The sequence below is a fragment of the Aulonocara sp. 'chitande type north' Nkhata Bay genome, linkage group LG7 (assembly GCF_057382095.1).
Source record: "Aulonocara sp. 'chitande type north' Nkhata Bay isolate Kocher_YH1m ecotype deep benthic linkage group LG7, A_spYH_male_GT1.1, whole genome shotgun sequence".
Lineage (NCBI taxonomy): Eukaryota > Metazoa > Chordata > Actinopteri > Cichliformes > Cichlidae > Aulonocara > Aulonocara sp. 'chitande type north' Nkhata Bay.
Genome location: NC_141350.1, coordinates 50349879 through 50368859, shown reverse-complemented (window position 1 = coordinate 50368859; position 18981 = coordinate 50349879). Strand labels below are relative to the sequence as shown.

General features: G+C 40.9%; 2 protein-coding genes across 5 annotated transcripts in view; one reads left to right on the top strand and one right to left on the bottom strand.

Moving 5' to 3' along the window:
• The window catches only part of pcsk5a (proprotein convertase subtilisin/kexin type 5a), a 40612-nt gene extending 33971 nt beyond the window's left edge, over window positions 1-6641 (top strand). For both annotated transcript variants that reach the window (XM_086301083.1, XM_086301082.1), the window contains 3 exons: window positions 1825-1925; window positions 2316-2514; window positions 5612-6641. In XM_086301083.1, coding sequence (XP_086157209.1) covers window positions 1825-1925; window positions 2316-2514; window positions 5612-6084 — 773 coding nt within the window. In that variant the 3' untranslated portion in view covers window positions 6085-6641. The remainder of the gene's footprint in view (window positions 1-1824; window positions 1926-2315; window positions 2515-5611) is intronic.
• Window positions 6642-6696: 55 nt separating this feature from the next.
• prune2 (prune homolog 2 with BCH domain) lies at window positions 6697-18914 on the bottom strand. Of its 3 annotated transcripts, none has more exons than XM_086301086.1 (11): window positions 18737-18914; window positions 17131-17197; window positions 16848-17048; window positions 16375-16551; window positions 14491-14593; window positions 9132-9263; window positions 8888-8974; window positions 8486-8584; window positions 8338-8376; window positions 7833-7883; window positions 6697-7706 (listed from the first exon to the last, which is right to left on the bottom strand). In XM_086301086.1, the coding sequence occupies exons 2-11, from the start codon at window positions 17183-17185 to the stop codon at window positions 7676-7678; spliced, it is 975 nt and encodes a 324-aa protein (XP_086157212.1). In that variant the 5' UTR covers window positions 17186-17197; window positions 18737-18914; the 3' UTR covers window positions 6697-7675. The 3 variants fall into 3 exon arrangements, with proteins under 3 accessions (XP_086157212.1, XP_086157210.1, XP_086157211.1); XM_086301084.1 differs by having other exon boundaries at window positions 6697-7709; window positions 18737-18911; XM_086301085.1 differs by lacking the exon at window positions 18737-18914 and adding an exon at window positions 18256-18668 and having other exon boundaries at window positions 6697-7709.
• Window positions 18915-18981: the final 67 nt, after the last annotated feature.

Below are 18981 nucleotides of genomic sequence, written 5' to 3'. Positions count from 1 at the left end.
GAAAAGAGGGCTTTGCTATCCTACCCTGGAACACCACCAAGTCATTGGTTCAGATATGTGGATGACACCTGGGTGAAAATCAAATCTCAGGACCTACCGCAATTCACGGATCACATTAACTCGGTGGACCGACACATCAAATTCACCAGGGAGGATATGAAAAGTGGCAGGTTAGCCTTCTTAGACTGTGAGATTTCCATCAGTAATGGGGGACATTTAAAAGCTGTTGTGTACCGTAAACCTACACATACGGATCAGTATTTAAGCTACAGCACAGAGCAAACACCATCCCCACAGACACACCAGAACATCACATCAAGAAGGCCCTGAGTAAATGTGGTTATCCCAGCTGGTCTTTTGTCAAAGCTGGGAAGGCGCCTAAAGAAAGCTCCAGCCGATCCAGGAGAGAAGGACAACCGCTGCCCAAGCGAAAACCTGTAGTGATCCCGTACGTGTCAGGAGTATCGGAGCATTTGAGATGCATTTTTTCTAAACACCGGGTCTCTGTGGCTTTTAAACCCCAAAACACGCTGCGCCAAAAACTGGTCCACCCCAAGGATCGGGTCCCCCGACACAAACAGAGTAACATAGTGTACGCTGTTAAGTGCCAGGAGGATTGCCAGGATTCATACATCAGGGAAACCAAACAACCTCTGGCGAAGCGGATGGCACAACACAGAAGAGCCATCTCGTCAGGCCAGGACTCTGTGGTCTATTTACACCTACAGGCCAGTGGACACTCTTTCAAGGATGAGGATGTGCACATCCTGGACAGGGAGGAACGCTGGTTTGAGTGCGGAGTCAAGGAGGCCATTTACGTGAAAAGGTAAAGACCATCTCTGGATCGAGGAGAGGGCCTAAGGGTACATCTGTCACCATCTTACAATGCTGTGATTGCAGCCATTCCACAGCTCTCTGTGAATGGTACTCATGGCCATTGATCAGTGGTTGTTGATCAACCAGCCCATTGTTCCTTCAGTGGTGCTGGTTTCACTCATTATGCAAATGTACTGTTTATAAGATTGGGGAAACCTGCAGTCAGCTGAGGCTGAAGAAGTCACTTGGATGAGTGACGAAATGTTTCTCCCACTGAAAACGCCACGTCTAGATGAACAGAATCAACTTTTGGAGGTCCACAGAGTATTTTCCCAAAAGTCTTGGGGATCATCAGGATGTTTTCTGGCACAAAAGAGACAATCCCTTATATTCCTTTTGCTCAGTAGTGGTTTTTGTCTTTGAACTGTGCAGTGCAGGCCATTTAAGCCAGGTCTCTTTCATATGATGGAGCCATGAACCCTGACCTTAGTCATGTGAGCCCTGCAGTTCTGTAGATGGTGTTCTGGGATCTTTTGTGACCTCTTGAATGAGTTGTTGCTGTGCTCGTGGAGTGATTTTAATGGGCCAGCCAAACGGCATGATGTCCGGCTTTTGAGAATCTTCTGATCTGCTCCACTTTGTCAACCAGGTCCTAATGTAGTGATTTCTTGATGAACAGCTGTGGCAGTAATCAGGCCTGGGTGTGGAAACATAGTTTATTTTCAGAAACTGAAAATGAACTCATTGTTTCACACAGCGCCGTGTAGGTTTAGAAGGGGGCAAACCCTTTTTTACACCACTGTGAGTGCAGTTTTTGCTACTTCAACCTTGAGTACCTGGATTAAATTGTTTATAAAAGAATAATGCAAACATTTGAACTTTAAGTTAAATTAAAGAAGGTGGCTGGTGATATTAAAAGTTTGACACAGCATTTTAAGCATTTTTTTGACAGTAATAAAAACACAGAAAATCATCAGGCTAACCCTTTACATTGTCATGTACCTACAGGAAAACTTCCCGAGTCCTGTGACTCCTGCTACCCTGGTTACCTGCTGTCATATGGCAGGTGTGAGTCCATATGCGATAAAGGCCAGCATCCCATAATAAAGGTACCAGCATTTTTAATTTCACAAATATTAACTTTTCATTAAAAAATTAAAAAAACACGAGTACATGTCGTTCAGCAAAATAATTACTTTGAATGCTTTGGCCCCAGGTATCACATAATGTAATTCAGACTGGGTTATTACTGCACCAGGAGAAATCTCAAACATCACAGCGAAAATTATTACTGTGTCACAATTTCTAAATAAACCTCGCAGCTCATGCTGTGAAGCTGTTGATTGAAATTGTTGGACAGGTAGATGAATGTTAATTGACTGTGCTGAGAGGCTGGTTGCGCTTTTATTCAGCATTTTAAAAAAAACTTTTGGAAGCAAAGAATCAGTAGTTATGATGCAAAAATGCTGTAGCTCTGAGTCACCCCTGTCCTTCATCAGGGTTCAAGCCACTCGTGTGAAGACTGTGATAGTTCCTGCCTGGAGTGTCGGGGACCCGGTCCGTCCAACTGCACAGTGTGTTCTGCTCAGGCTATTTTAGAGGCTGGAGGGCGCTGTCTACTTTGTTGCCACCACGAAGATGAAGAGGAAGACACCAAAACCCAGCAGCAAGACTGTTGTAACTGCACAGAGACACGGGGTAGGCTGAACTTCTATCTTGTATGCTGAGAGTTATCATTGTGTTCAGGTTGTAATTTTCTTCCTTAACTCTTTCTTCCCTTGCACGTCTGCTAGAATGTGAGCAGTTTGTGTCATATTTCACGCCTGCTTCCAGAATAAAACAACTGGGAATGGGAACTGTGCATCAGAAGTTAGTGAGAATGATCTCTTCCTACACCGCCTGCTGAGGAAGAACCCAGAACCTATTTAATGGTTGTTATTGATATATTGGGGTGGGTACAGAGGCGGTCCTCTTGGGGGAAAGAGTTAAACTAATAAAGTCTTACAGGTAGGGAGGGAAGATGTTTAGATTAAACTTATCACATCTCTTGACGAGTAAAGGTTGTGGTTAATTACATTTTTCATTAGCGATCAATCTTTTAATTATTTTTTTTGAAATTACAGCAGTTGATTGATGTCTTGGTCTATAAAATGTCCCCCAGAAAAGAGAGATCCTAAAATAACGACCTCAGATCCTCAGGTTTGAAATGATCAGTTAAAGGTTGGACACTTTTCCCATAATGCAGCTGAGTTGCTATTTCATTTAGTTGTTAAGTAAGAGGAGCTATTGGTTGCAGAATTGTTTTTTCCTCTGCTTATATTACTATTAGGTCAATAAAAGACATATTTATTTGTAATTTCAGTTTTGTGTTTAATAACTGAAAAGCTTGGGCTGAGATCAGATCAGTGTTTTGCTCATTGAAGAATATCCCGTTTTGTTGCTTTGAGAAACTCTTGGGTTGCTTTTGCAGTATGCTTTGGTTCATTATCTAGTTGCGCTGAGAAGCACTGCCCAACACTTGCCTGAATCTAAGCAGAGACTACAGCCCTGTACACTTCACAATTCATCCTGATTGCCTGATCACTTATAAACACTAGTGGCCCGTTCCCACTAGCAGCCAAACATGCCCATGCCATAATTTTTCCGTTGACAGGTAATGTCATATGCTTTGGATCATAAGCTGTTTCTCCAGATTTTGTAGCCTCTTTTAGATGTCTAAACTGGCCTTTTTGTTCTTGAGTGTAACCAGTTGTTTCCACCTTGTTGTAAAACCTCTGTTATGCCTAACTCCCAGAGTGTTCTTAAATAGCTTAGATGTTGTGAACATGATTTTCTTAACCATGGAAATAACTCTGTCACCATCTCTTTAGTTGTCGTCTGTGATATTTCAGGCTATTTGGTGTTGCGGAGCTGGCCAATATCTCTGCTTTTTAAGATTGCACAATATTGTTGATTTGCCTACTTGTAGTTTTTTATTTGTGTTTTTCAGCTTAATTATGAGCTCGTTCACTTGCCATGGGCCTAGGGCTGGGCGATATGACCCAAAATTCACATCTCGATATTTTTTAGCTGGATGGCGATATATGATATATATCTCGATATTTTTTTTAAGCCATAAGGTAAGAACAAAAAGAGAGTTCTTAGTCAAAGCTGTGTCCCAGATGTCACACAGGCACTTTTATTAACATACAGCACAGATGTACGTGAAGAAATTACTGAAAAATAAATTATCAGCATTTATTAAATAATAATGCTCCATAAATAAAAGAAAACAATGTTGTTTTTGTGCATAACAAAAAGCTCACAATTGTGCAGTCAAAATGTAAACTAAAAGACGCTGAGCATAATAACAAAGACAGATTTCACAGCTGCTCTGTTCCCAACTTGTACTGCGTGACTGACAGCCTGGAGTTTGAAATCTGCTTCGTAATCATGTCTCTTAACAGGTGCCATTTATGGTGCTTATACACACAAAATACGGTAATATTACGTTGAAGCACAGTACGTATCACTCCGCGAGGCTCCGGACTACGGTAGCCGTAATACTCCGACAATCCATCAAGCGGTGCAGCTCTGTAGCTTACCAAAGTTGAACTAGAACATTTCTTGACAGATTGCTGAGCGCTGTGTTCCACATAAAATCGGTTCGCGGTCAGTAAGCACAACCAGAATTCATACAAAAGGCGCACTATTGATTTTGGAGAAAATGAAAGGATTTTAGGCCATGCATGTCGTTAGCGCGGTTAGCTCGCTAACACGTTGACGCCGTCCAGCCCCACGCACGGGGTGATCCGCGGTAACTCGTTAACGGAGATTTGCCGTGTCCATCTTGTCGTTGCCTGCAGGTGAAGCGATGGGGGAGGGGGAGACGCAAGGCCCAGTAACGTTGCATAGAGACAAAAGTGGACGAAAGACAGGCAAACTTGCGGCTCCACAAGTTATAATTATAACGTAACATATACTATATCGATATAAACGATATTGTCACATATGAAAATATATCGATATTTTTTAAAACCTCGATATATCGCCCAGCCCTATATGGGCCTCATTTTTAATATTACATCGGCAAAACTGCAAAAATAGTCCTAACAAACCAAACAAATTATGGATTTAACTGTAAAATCTGCATTTAATTGAACCATTATCTTTAACGCTGCTGAAACAGAAACAGCATTTTCTGCTGAAAATTTAGTAGACCAGCTCTGACTATGAGTTTTATGAAGTTATTTCAGTAACATTATATTTTCTGTAATTCTGGCATGGCAGGTAGCTCCAAATATGAATGTAGACAGATTGGTAGTAAATTCAATCCTTTGTTGCTGCCATTATAAGCAAAAGAGTGGGGCATAATTTACTCCAAATATTTTTCTCTGGTATTGTTTTTTCTTCCCATGAAACCAAGTTTTACAAACACAAGCTTCTCCGTTGGCTTTTCTTTACAGAGAAGGGTATTTTCTGATGGGCTTGTTAACCTTTTTCCACCAGTGTTTCCAACCAACAGAGCTTCACTTTGATTCAAACTGTAGAAAAGTTCACAGTGAATATCACATTTTTTTACTTTTGGAAACCAGGAGCACCTACAAAAGCTTTCATATTTCACATTTTGTTTCAGATTTTGAAAAGCTCCCTCCAGAGCCACTAAAGACATTCATGGTACTTTTCATTCCAAGGAAATTTCACTGCCTGCACAAAATCTGTTGACTGCCCTTTCAGTTTTATTATCATTAAAGCTCCTGTTCAGGTACCACAGTTACTTTTTGTATCAGTGTCTAAACTTCTGTTTTCTTTCCAGGTGAGTGCATTCTCAGCACCAACTTGGCATTCAGGAATGAGGAGGAAGAGGAGGCCAGAGGTAACCTGACAGTCTTCATTATAGCCTGCGTCCTGCTGGTGCTGGTTCTGGTCACCGTCATCGTCCTTATCAGACATTCCCGCTTGAAAAACGTGCGCTCAGACATCCCTCCCCGCGGCTATGAAAAGCTGGGCTCCGGTGGGGGATACGGAGGCGGCTACAGCTCTGCTTCTTCTTACAGCGGCAGAGCCGGCTCCTCTGGCGGCCGATTTCAGGAGTCCCAGCTGGTCGACCTCAGTGAACGTCGCTCAGGGAATAAGGATGATGACAATGATGACGACGATGATGAAGATGAGGACATTGTTTACATGGGCCAGGATGGCACAGTGTACAGGAAGTTCCGATACGGACAGCTGGGAGAGGACAACGAGGACGAGCTGGAGTACGACGATGAAAGCTACACGTTCCGGTGAACGTGATGCTTTCCATCTCATAAGATTTCTTTTGCAATTCTTTCCTTCTTCGTTTCTTCCCCAGTGCTGTTTGTCTCCCCCTTCCCCCGAGGGACAGAGTCATTTATCCTTTACTGAATGAGCCTGACCAAATGAAACATGAGATGCTGTTCATAATGAGCTCTGTTTTTATAACTGCATTCACACAATGAAATGTGTTGCATTTAAAAACAGTAAAATGTATTTAACACTCCCAAACTTCCTTTTTTTAAAAATAAAATTAACAAAATTAAGCTTTATTCGCCACACCCGGTTTGTAGCACGAAGATTTCTGCGTATCTTTAACATTTCATCGTGGCAGTTTACTTGTTGTGATGGTTTCATTGATCATATTACCATGTATAATTGTGTTGGATTGGGGTTTAAAATTTGATTAATCACCCTGTTTATGTTTGTTTTTCTCTTTTACCCATGTGCTTATTGTTGTTGATATTTAATTTGAGTATGTGTTATCCTGGTTATTCTGTTCAAATAAAGTTTTGCAAACAAATCCATTAGGAATAAAGAGCAACTCGTGACTTCACCAGGTTGAAAGTGGCTGATTTGTAATTTGGCAGACAAAGAAATGATAAAATACATTCAGACTTGAATCGATTTATTTTTATTGAATTACTAGCCAGTGATCAACAATTTCTTTGCATCCCCTCAGTACACCATTATAGACTGTGCAAGAGGACCATCGGTTATCTAATGAGGGGGACATGCACTGATGCACAGATACGCACACACGCATGCGTGTGGACACACACAGATAAAGATGTGCTTATCAAAGATCCCATCGCTACTCTCACCCGAGATTCTTCCTGGTCGTCAAGCAGAAACTGAGGATGAGTTTCGACGTGTATAGACAGAAAGACACATGCATGCGTGCGCACAGACACGCACACACACTTGCAGAACACGACTAAAAAGACATGCTGTCACATAGCACTGACAGCTTCATATAATAATTAAGTTATTCCTTCTTAGTCTTAGATTAACTCTATAAAGGTAAAATATCTAGTTTTATGGTTAATTTTCCAGAAAGAGGTTTGGATTGGTCAAAAGCCAGTTGGTCATCTTCCATGGCACAAGGCACCCTGTGCTTTTACTGCGTACACAGAAGTAGTTTCTTCATCAGAAATACTGAGACTGAGTAACCAGTAAAGGGTGATATTATTGCTTCACTGCTTCTCATGCACACAACTACAACACTATAGACTCTACAAATGGATTTGCGCAGTGCGCTGTCTAGTGTGTAATTGAAGTCCCTACCCTAAAGTGAGCAATGGCACTAGTCTGCTGATGCTCCCAAAACAAAAAATCACACTTAAGACTACATGTATATCAGGACTGCAGGTGTAAGGTACAGCAGGTGCTACAGCAGCCGTTAAAGATCTTATCGTGATCAGGTGCTATTGTAAGTTGTATTCTCTTATTAAACTCCAGTGTGTAATTGACAAAACACTGACAGACGCACACACAGTAGCTACACAATTTTCCAGATGCGCCCATTCAATACAACAGTGACTTCTGAGCATCGAGGTGACCCATCTATTCAGGATGTTTGGATTTACGAGCCGCTGGCACCAGCTGCGTCTGGTCTGCTGGGAAGATGAAAGTACAAAGCAGAGACATTAGAGATGGGTGTGTTTATGTAGTAGTGACAGACTGCTGACACAAGGCCGTTTGTCTTCTATGTGTGAACTTAAACATCTTCGAGGACTTACTCTGTTCTGCTTGCTGCAGTTGGCTCGGATCCCTGCAGAAAACTGTTCACTCTTGATCGGGCCGGGGGAGGGCGGGGATTGAAAGGTTGTTAAAGCAGAATTTACTGTTGTAATACACGAGCATGCGCTGAATTTGCAGGTGCATGCAACTTACGCTTCAGAGCACAGTTAGTCAGCCGGTGATTAGTGTGGGAATTCTACTGCTTCTTTTCTACATTTATTATCAGTGCAATAGATCACTGTGCTATAAGGACTGGCTCATTTATTTTGCTGTAATGATAAATGAGATGAAAGCAATCCATTTAGCCTCTTTAGCAAATTCTTTCTCTCTCCTGTAATTGCAACTATAGCCAAATCCAATTGGGCCCTGATCCAGCAGAAGAATCCCTGTGATCTAAAAAGTGAGTTGCCTGATAAGAGAGCGCTTCAACTGTAGATGGAAAAAAAAGAGAGAGAGAAGAAAAAAAGCAGAATAAGTAATGCGAGCAGGAGGGTCGATGCTTACCTCGAGTTCTCTGCCGCTTCCTTCAGCTGCTTGTCGAGTCTAGAGGTTAGAGTTTAAATGACAAGATGAAAATAGACTTATTTAAAAGACCATCTGGGCTCAGAGGAGGTGGAGGCAGTGTTGTGTTTAAAGGTTTAAAGGGACTCACCTAATGATGCACTCTGGGATCTGGATGCAGTCCATCGGGATGAGTTCCTGCAGCTCGTCCAGACTGTTTACATACTTTATCTTACTGCTGAACTTGGTGCTGAGGCATCACAAGCATGTGCACAAAAAATGACCATTTTTACATAGGCACACACACACAATTAAAGATCTACATAACAGAAACACGATAAAAGCAATAAATGTGCATTACTCCGTTACACTATATTAAAAGGTCTGGAGTCACATTAGCAGCTAATTGTCTCAGTGTAATAATTTTAAGCAGCCTTAATTGTTTTAATACGTGTCAAGATCCAGCAGCAATCTTTAGAACAAGACAGTGGACCAACCACCAGACCACAACAAATACTGATAGCGTGCCAGCTAAAAGTGAAGTATTCTTTACCTGATGAATGGCTTGGTAATGGCTAGAATGGTCCTGATAAACCATGATGGATGGAGAATAATGAAGGATTTCAAGTTCTTCCTGAGCCTGAGGATAACATCATATGCCAAAGTATTATGTAAATGTTGGTGCATCAGTTTTCACTTTCATTCTGCAAAGCTGCAAATGTTCTTAGTCATTCAGGGCTTCTCTCACAAAACCAATGTAGTATCGCATAGCAGTGATACCACTGAACAGGACAGACCTTCTGTCAATCATCTGATAGCACTTCTTTAGCCAACCAAGTCCAGGCATTCTTCTGTGGGGTGTGGCTCCATTCAGGTATACAATCATGTAGTCCTCTGCCACCATCAGCTCCAGTGTGCTGATCACATAACTGGAAAAACGCACACATGAGTACACACAAATTAATTTTCTGAAGCTTCACCCTTCCTGTAAGTACTGCTTACATAACCCTGACCCCTATTCTGGCTTTAAACCAAGGGTTCATACCATTTTTTTTTCTGGAATACCATATAGGATTATATAAAAGAGTAAAATGTTGTATTTGGACCCATTGCTGATTTCTACACTCCCTAAAGAACAGTGCTTTTAGCTAAGCACCAGCATGCCAACTTGCACACACTTTTAAACAGCAGCTCAAGACGTATTTGTATAGGCTTGGTTTTGACTAGTAGATAATATTACTGTGTTAATATTTGAATTGACTGCTATTGTGAAGCACTTTGCGATCCTGATTTAGAAAGGTGCTACAGTATATAAATACATTTTATGTACAAATCTTACTGTAAGACGAAAACTCTCTTTCTGTCTATCCTCAAACCCCGCCCACACCATCAGGAGTGGAGCAACCAAGCTTGACATACAGGTACATCTTAGGCCCCTAAACCACCAACCAATAACCCATTCGTAGCATTTATGCATCTATAGCATTAGCAGCATTATCTTAATTTAATGTAATTGACATTTGTTTTTGGTCTATATCTTTTGACTTATTTGAGCTACCTTACAACGTCCTGGTGTAAATAGAGGACATCCTGGGCTTTCCATTGATATCTCATGTGTTTGGGTGGCCTCTTGTAGCTCCAAAGAGGCAGGAAATCACAAGTTCAATTGGACGATTCTTTTTTTCCTATTCTCAGGGGGATATAAGTCATTTTGTTGCCTACCAACCACCTAACAACAGGCTAAAATCACAGGCCCAAACAATACCGTAGCATGTACTAGTAATATTTAACATGTTCACCATGTTGTAGTTTAGCCTACTTGCCATTTAGCTCTAAATACTAAATGCAGGCTGTGTAGACTGTATAAAAAGGATGGGTATACTGAGTGTGTTTTGAGCCATGTTGGTTTTTTAAGCTTTAAGTTGGATGAGAGTGAGAAGCGCTAAGCTTTCAGCTAATGCTAACGAACTTCATTAGTTGCTAGCCTTTACAGACTAAACGAGCAGCACAGTTTTTTGAGGGACTGTACCCCAAGTAATATTCTCCATCAGGCTTTCTCAAGAGGTTAATTTCAATTACTGGAAATAAAGTGCATGTTGGGATACACGCCTCAAAATTTAAGTCTACACAAAGACCAAACGACTGAGTTCTGAAATGTTATGAGAAGCAAAACTGTGTTTTGTACCTGGCATTAAACGTGTTTGTTACATCCCTGAAGTTAGCATAGTGGGGTCTATAGGGCTGATTTGGTTTTGCAGCCTGCCTCAAGTGGCCACTGCAGAAACTACCATTTTTACACACTGACACTGGTGTCATTGTTGCTTCGTGGTTTGTGCCCCTAACAGTTTACAAATTTTAACACTCTCAATAAATGCAGATCAGTGAGTCCCAAAGTGTAAGCTGGGGCCACCTGGTGTGCTGCTGTGAAGGTCTTGCAGATGAGACACAATAATAACAGAAATTCAAATTGAGATTACTCAAAAGTATGTTAAGTTGCATATTTAGCTATAGGTTTTATTTTAGGTTAGCTTGTGATATTACTCATTACTCTGACTCTATACTGAAGTTTCTTTTTCTCTTGTATTATGGTGGACGTCATGGGTTTTTTGGTTTTTCAGAGGGTCTCAGCACTCTTGACTTTGGGAATGGCTGACTTAGACAAACAGAACTGTAACTACATTAATGTGAAACAGCATCATGCCTTGCAGAAACTCACCTGGGCTAAACTGTAATTCAATCAAAAACTTCAAAATATCAAAAGCAAGCGGAGTTCGAAAGTCTCTGGCATTATGTGTTAAAATGGTGAAATACAGGAGCAACTTTTATTTGAAAGCTCAATGCAAAGAAATATGAGGAAATAGGACACAAGTCTTACCCTCAATTTGAAAAAACCAACTAACAGCATTTTAAACATTTCTCCCCTCTGAAGTCAGCAATGAGAAATTGGCAAAAATGTTGCTTCCTCTTTCCTTCTTTGCATCAATCTCACAAGCTCGATCAGACTTCTACTTTTCCGAAAATCCAATTCTCTAATTCAAACCATAAGAAACTGTTATCGCTTTCTCGTTTTTTTCCGCAGTCCCTCCACCACCTCCTCGCTGTCTTCGCAGTCAGCAGGGAACTTTGTCGCCTGCTTTGAAAATAACTTGACAATCTCCTCAGCTAGTTTCCTCAATAACTCATCTAACTTCACTGGCTCTCCTCTCCTCCTGATCAAATGTCATTCCCCAGCTTGCTTACAGACCAGCACTGCTGATCCACTCTGTTTCCTGAATATTCTGATCATCTCCCACTGACATCAAACTGAATACCGTTCAGCACCCAGCTACAGTTACTCCTCCTCGCGCAGATTCAGACCTCAAGCCATCTGGCATCAGAAACTGCAGACAGTACGGTTTACCTCCTTTCCGTTCTTTCCAGAACTCTCGGATATGCCAGCTCACTCAATATCTTCCACAGAACAGCCTGTGGGATCCCTAGCACACTGTCCAAGCATGAGGCGCCACTGTGCCAGCACAACAGTGGATATATCGACACGGGAGGTCCTAGCAAACAAGCTAGACTCACACTGAATTTTAATCACTTCATTTAGAAAGTTGTGTTTGTGCAGGAGTGTCATGGCTGATTGAAACAGCAACAACGTCCTTAATTTGATAATTACATCCACACACACATTGCTTTTGTCATATGCATTTCGATGCTGCATTGCCATGAACTAATTTTGACTGGAAGACCACAAACACAGCTGTGTATTTCCCACAGGCTGGCATGACACTTTGACTACTGTGGGTTGGACGTTACATGTTACAGCTGTTCAAGTGCCCATCAATCACAAGAATCCTTCAAATTAACTCTCAGTTCATCATCCAAGTAATACAAGAGTTTAATGACCCTGTTCCATTGTGATGCATTTAGTCTTTTGCAATTTTTTAGACTTTAAATACATCATCCGTTTTTGTGGACCCCCGTCTTGAAGCCTCGAGGTCAGTAATAGGTTGTTATCCTACTGTTTTTTGGAAACCGGCTTATGACCGTCCCTAAGTGCTTTATTGCACATTTTACTATAAAATGAATAGTACAGTTAACATCCTTCTATAATAAAGAAGACTCCAAACTAGCAATTCAACCATATTACATTCAAACTGAGGTCATAAATGAATGATCACATGAGAAGAAGGTTCATGTTCTAATAGCTTTCTGTTCAATCGGACTTCTTGTTGCAATCAGAGTGCCCCCCTCTGCTGACTAGAAAAGGCGCAGGTCTATGCTTGTAACATAACACTAAAATCTACAAGAACTTGTTTACAAAATGTGTACTGTAAATGTTGCCACTGATGCCTGTAGTGAGTGCTGAGTCAGACTATCCAAACGTATTTACACATGCAGTGTTAGACTGTAAGGAAGAATCCGTGATTTCGACTCTTTATCCTGTTTCTGAATGCCAACTGCACAAATTAGTACATATTAGTACTTTAATATGGACAAGGCTGTGTGATTGTGTGACTTTTTGTATAGCCACAATGAGGTACATACTTGTGGTTTTTACACATTTTGTAGTTGTTTGAGAAATACTGGATAATTTGGCATTGATATCCAACGCATATGTTTACTTTGTGCGCAAAATGAATCTAATGTGAGCAACAGTTCATTCACACTAGAATAAAAAAAGGATAGCAACTCAGAAAATTCAGTGGTTGCCCAGTGATTACATTGAATTTTTTTCTGCAAGTAGAGACGACCAATGCCTTTAATCTCAGGGCGAGATTAAATTGTGCAATTGCACAGGTCACCTGGTAGGAGGCAACCTGTCTTCAAAAAAATGCTCTGACTTGGAATGACTGCAATCACTCTCAGGGAGATAGACCAAGGTTTGCAAATAGTTTTTTTATCTGGTTGCCAACTAGTTTTATTCTGATTATATTCTTGTATAAAAGGAAGGTTTGCCAGGCCCCTGTCATTTTGCAGTTAAATCACCTTCCTGCAGCAATTTGTGAAGGAATTTATGAACTTTTGCATCAAATTGATGAGGTTTCAGCAGGACTCAGGAAGACGTTTTACGTCTCATCCAAGAGGCTTCTTCAGTTCTAATGAAGTTTTAAGGTTCATGTAATTCCCAACTTGACCCTTTTTACTTGATAGCAAACTGACTCCCTCTTTTTGGTGTTTTATTGCCATCTTGATACACTTTGAAGATGGCAAGTGACTACAAGTGGCTGGAGAGTTCAAATGCAATTACATCATAAGATCACTGCAAACATTCGCTTTAATTTTAAGTGTCAAACCACTTTTTCCTGAGTGTGACTGTAGCGTTACCTGACCTTCAGGATGTTAAAATTATCATTGCAATTATGTTAATATGTTGATATTAGCATCAATCCAAAACCCACTTAAGGTGAAAAATACATTAAACAGATTTTTTTAATTGCAGCCTTTCGCTCATGATGTTGCCAGTGCCAGCTGGCTGACTCCAAAAGCAAGTTAATATCCTCTCTCTGAAAGTAAAACTAACTTGCACCACAAATAAACACAATCCTGGCTTGATTGATTAGTGCCTTTGGAAACATTTTTAATAAAAGTAGCTGAAAAAATATGGCTTGTTTAGTAGGTAAAAAGTAAACAAGAAGTCCTGAGCTCCAGTGTCAGGGAATTGGTAAATTGCTACTTAGTACTAATTAAAAGAAATCAGTATCTTTGGGATGCGCACATACAATCAATAGATCCAGTTTGCTAATCAAGCATGAAAGCAAACTTACACCCAAATATGGTAATGTGATAGCAAAGACCTAAATGTTTAAATGAATAACAAACCAATGAGTGATGTCATAGTGGCTATGCCCATTGTTAATATACAGTCTGTGGCGCTGCCTTATACATCTTGGTGACATCAAGGATGATTCCTGGTTTATTCCCAAATTTTCAAAGTTTTACCCATAAACTCATATGTTTATATTTTTATGTTTATATATATATATAGATCAGTCATGATCAGATGGTCGATCATTGCTTGAAAAAATGAAAAAGCAAATAAATAACACTACTACAAAAACAGGATATGCACCGAACGATGTGGCTGAATTTAACGGGGTCAAAGCAAAACACTGGAAAAAACAAAGAGTCGTTTAAAGAGCGTCTTAGTCACCGCTTTTTGATACTCACAGGAAGAGGTTCTCCATTATTTCATGGTACTCCTCTCGGTCGCTGTCTGGCAGAAAACAAGCAGCAAACACGATGATGGCGTTCACTCCGTTGCCATAGTAGCCTTGATAAAAAGCACACACAAAAATAAAAGTAGTAAGAGTTCCTCTGGCGAGAACTTGATTGCTCTTTTATTTTTTGTTCTATTTATCTTTTGTCCATCTGTCTCTCTGCCCTGTTTCCTCTCGCTACTTTTCTGATTAATGTAATTTCCGTCTATTCACAAAGCCATTCATTACCAGATTTGGTGTCACTCAGACAGCAGGTCTTTTATCAAAATGACAGAGCTGGTGAGATTGAATTTTCAGTGACAGACGTCTCTGTTTCCATGAGACAGCTGCGTTTCACTAAACCTGCAACGCAGAGCACAGTGGGATATGCATGACCTGCATATTTCCACCCTCATGGTCAATCCACCCACAGACTAACCAGAGCTCGTGGTTAAGGCACCACAGAGGGGGAAGAGATAGACATGGGGCCCCTGCCTGTGAAACCAATAATGTGTGACTTAGTGACTGGTCTCAATTTAAGATCCAGGTCCCCCTGTGGTTTTCATGCATTATACTCACACACGGTTGTGTACAAGTATACGATTGCACAGCACTGCACAGTTCACATCATTTTTATTTTTGAACCATTCACTGACCCCTTATGCCCGGTGAAAGAGCAGTTGTTACTTTGATTTATCATGCCTGTATGCTCACAGTGAGTCGATCTGGATCACAGCAGTCAAATGGCCACTTTGCCCACATGAATCACGTTACTGTAACATGCAGGTGACACAGGGAAACATGACTTAAAAATTCGTGCTGAAAAGGTTATCAGTTGTCTTCATCTACAGCCTGCATTTCCTTATTTGTACTTGGTCTACTGCCAAAGTGGGATGAGGTATTTCCAAAATGCTACGTCCTTCCATGGTCTAGTTAGATGAGAACTGGCAGCTCATTAACATGACAAGGTTGTAATGCAGTAAACCTAACATAAATACTTTTTTAACCTGGCTTTCTTCTGTAATCCAATAGCAAAGCATGCTTACAATTGAGAAATACTGTGTGTTAGATGATTATAAATTTGTTGATTTATTTCTGGTTTTCTGTGTGGCAGGAGGCTTGTGGTCACACTTTTTTTTATTTTTGTTCATCTCATCTATTCACAATGGCCCTCAAGAGGGCTATTCGTCTTAAAAAGCCATAGTCTTCACATAGTTACCTCTAGGGTTCATGAAACTAAGGTTCCTCAATCTAATTCTTTCTTTTCTTTCTTCTAACACCATGAGGAGTCCTGGAGTCATTTTTTTTTTTTATTAGAATGTCCTTCAATTTGCATATTATATAAATATGTAGGACTGTCATGTATTTGTGCAACATCTTTCCAAGTTCCTTAAATCCTGTCTCAGAGTGATACTGAAAAACTAGTTCAATTAGTTGATCCAAAATGCTGCAACAAGACCACTGACTTCTACTGTTCTCTGCTTCAAGTGACAACAAATCTTTCAGGTACAAAGTGACTGGGGACACTTTGCACCTGCTTTGTATGCAGATTCAGCTTGTATTTCAATCTTTGCTATAAAAAGCAACGTCTTTTACCCAATTGGCTTGGACTGGTATTCAGTTCTAGTGGTTGGGGTTTAAGGGAGAGTGCACCATTTGATGGATCCTAATGTTAACACCTTTACTATACTTTACTGTAAATGTGGTAACTACTTTGCAAAAGAAAAACTACACTTGTGAATTGATTTTAAAAAGTGAAATGAGTTGAGAGCAGTGTCTGCAGGGCTCACATGACCCCAGCAGCCGGAGCTAAGGAGGAAGATCTGCTCAGACTGTGAGACAAAACTTGAGTCACCTCCATGAGAGATGACTTTCATGTAGGGCTCAATGAGTTTCATGTTGATACGGTGTTCCTGCTCCCCAATGATGACAGTCCTCCACAGTTTTCCATCTTGGCGTTCCTCCTCAGCACTGTATGTTGGGATTGTATTGTAGACTTCACTGGTAGCACTCCTGTTGGCAGTATTGGGATCTGATAAGAAAAAGACCAAATGATGCATTGTGGGTAAATTGTAGACTGATTTTAAAAAGATCAATAGATCAGTAACTGTGGTTTTCCACTTTAACACATCAATTAAATTCTTGGTAAAGTAATGAAGCATATTAACATTAGCTGTTAGTGTTACAAAATAGTCTTGCTCTTGTTGTGCAGAAGGAGGAGAATAAAATGCTTGCATCACTTTGTAATTCTGCGTGCCCCACCTTCATCGCGATCTTTCAGGTCATCAAACTCACAGTGTTAGCATTCTAGCATTCAGAGTCACCCACCTTCCCAGTCCATTTCATGGTCTGTGTAGTCGAGGTAATCCCCCTCATCTGGAGTGTCGAGGTCGTCGACATTAATGTCTAGATCATCTGGTGTCTCTCCGAAGTCATCCTCGCTCTGGTCCAGTGACAGGCTGATACGAGGCGCAGATAGTTTTTTTCTCTGTGAGGCTCCTCCTTGCAGAGGTAGAGAGGTAGGAGGGACTAAGAAAAGAAAAACAGAAACAGTTATGCAATGCCACAGTGTTCTTTTAGCTATTAAGGGTATTTGTTGATTTGCGCTCACCTGGTCTGCCATCATCCCCCTCAGAGTTCATTTTACTCCCTGATGCCAGGTCCATCCCCAGGAGGACCTGCGAGAAGATAATTACAGTTATTAAATGAACTCTTATGATAGAAAAACACACCTGGAGAGCACCCAGACTACTGTGTGTGCTCTCTGCCGCCTGTGATACCTCTTTATGTAATGACTGAGTTAGATAGACTGGTTGTTAGAGTCTTGGTAATGTTGAGATAAATGGCAAATTTAAAAGCTACTAGTGAGTGGAAAGTTGAGTTTTTTCATTTCATGCTCTGTTATACGTCTAATTGTACTTGGACTGAACCCCAGAAAAGCTCATTCTGAGCCAGCAAAGTTAGTTTTTGCTGATAATACTCCCCCACGTCTCCTCAAGAGGCATCTTAATAAAATGTTTTCATTATAATAGGATTTAAACATATGGTCCAGTATTACTCACTTAATTAAATATTAATATATATGTTTTTACATATGAATCTGAAGTGGATTGAGAAAAACTAAAATATGACCCATTTTAATGGAAGCATTCCTGTTACGTCTCAGAAATCCCCAAGCACTTTTCAATATAGTGCTGCAGAGCAGAAAATATGATTTGATTTCAGTGCTATAATTTAACCAACAACATTTTTGATCAATATCGTGTCTTTATCTATGTTTGTCAGCCAGAGGACACAACAAAAAAAATCTTATCTCTGGGATCTATATCAACGCTGTTTTATAGAGTGAAAAATTACAGTTTGGCTTTATCAATATCAGTGCGAGCATAAGAAAAAAAACCAATCCAAGCGCATCCATAAGTGTACTAACACCTTCATATCTAAAAAAGTGTATTGATTACACTTTTCTGATCAATAGTTCTCCAAAGCTATCAGGGAATGGAGAGGGGGGTATAAGAGGAGTGGTGAGACGGGAGAGGGAGATAGTAGAGCAAGGGATGGGGTGGGTGGATTCTGAGGTTAAAGGTCTTCTCCCTCTGTGATTAAAGTGGAGGAGGCAGGGTGACAAGTGGAAGGTGGAGTCGGGGAAACGGCGACGCTCGTTACATCACAACTTCATTCCTCTCCTTTTTTTCCCCTCCTAGTGCTCATTCAAATCAAATGACGGCACGCTTGCCTGAGCACAGATTGGGCACGGATGCAAATTCACCGAGAGTCACGTGCGCTCTTTCGCATGAAAAGGGAAAGTCCTTGTTCCTCATCGGCAGGATTTTATCTGGATTAAGAAAAATACGATTGCATTAGCAGCTGCAACAGAAAAATGCTGAATGGTTTGTTCCTGTCCAGTGGAGATGAGTGCCATGCTGATGATTCACTGTTTGTCTACTGTATCTGTGCCCACAAGGAAATAAATACACATTGATACACAGCCCTATAATGCAGAATAACAAAACCCAGCATCATATATCTTCCGCTGAGGATGCTGATTTGCTTAAGATCCACTTCCCCAGCACAGCGTAGGACCACAGTGCTGATGCCAGCAGCCCCTCCCTCTCCCTCGCTTCCTGTCTGCTGGCTGTGGAAAAAAAAATAGAGCATATCCCTTCTTTCTCTTCTTTTTATCACCCCCCTCCCCCAAATAAAAGCCATCTACTCACCGCTTCTGGGGCTCGGGAATCTCTGTCCTCCTGCGTCTCAGAGCATGAATGTACTTCCAAGTTCCCTGCCTGCTTCCTGCTTCCAGCCTCTCGATGGAGATGCTCAGCTTACAAACAGCTCACAGCTTCCACCATTTTGTGGTCACATGATCTGGGCCACTACCAAATAAGGGCGATCACCTGCTGCAACAGCTCTTTGCACACCAGCTTATACATACATATAGGAGGAGTGTATTTGCCTGTCA

Excerpts from the sequence above, each read along its gene's own strand:
- prune2 (XM_086301084.1), bottom strand. The coding sequence starts at position 17,185 with ATGGACCTGGCATCAGGGAGTAAAATGAACTCTGAGGGGGATGATGGC. Across the intron at positions 17,049-17,130 it reads GGGGGATGATGGCAGACCAG|TCCCTCCTACCTCTCTACCT; the intron begins GTGAGCGCAAAT and ends TTCTTTTCTTAG. Across the intron at positions 7,884-8,337 it reads GAAGCGGCAGAGAACTCGAG|AGTGAACAGTTTTCTGCAGG; the intron begins GTAAGCATCGAC and ends GGCCCGATCAAG.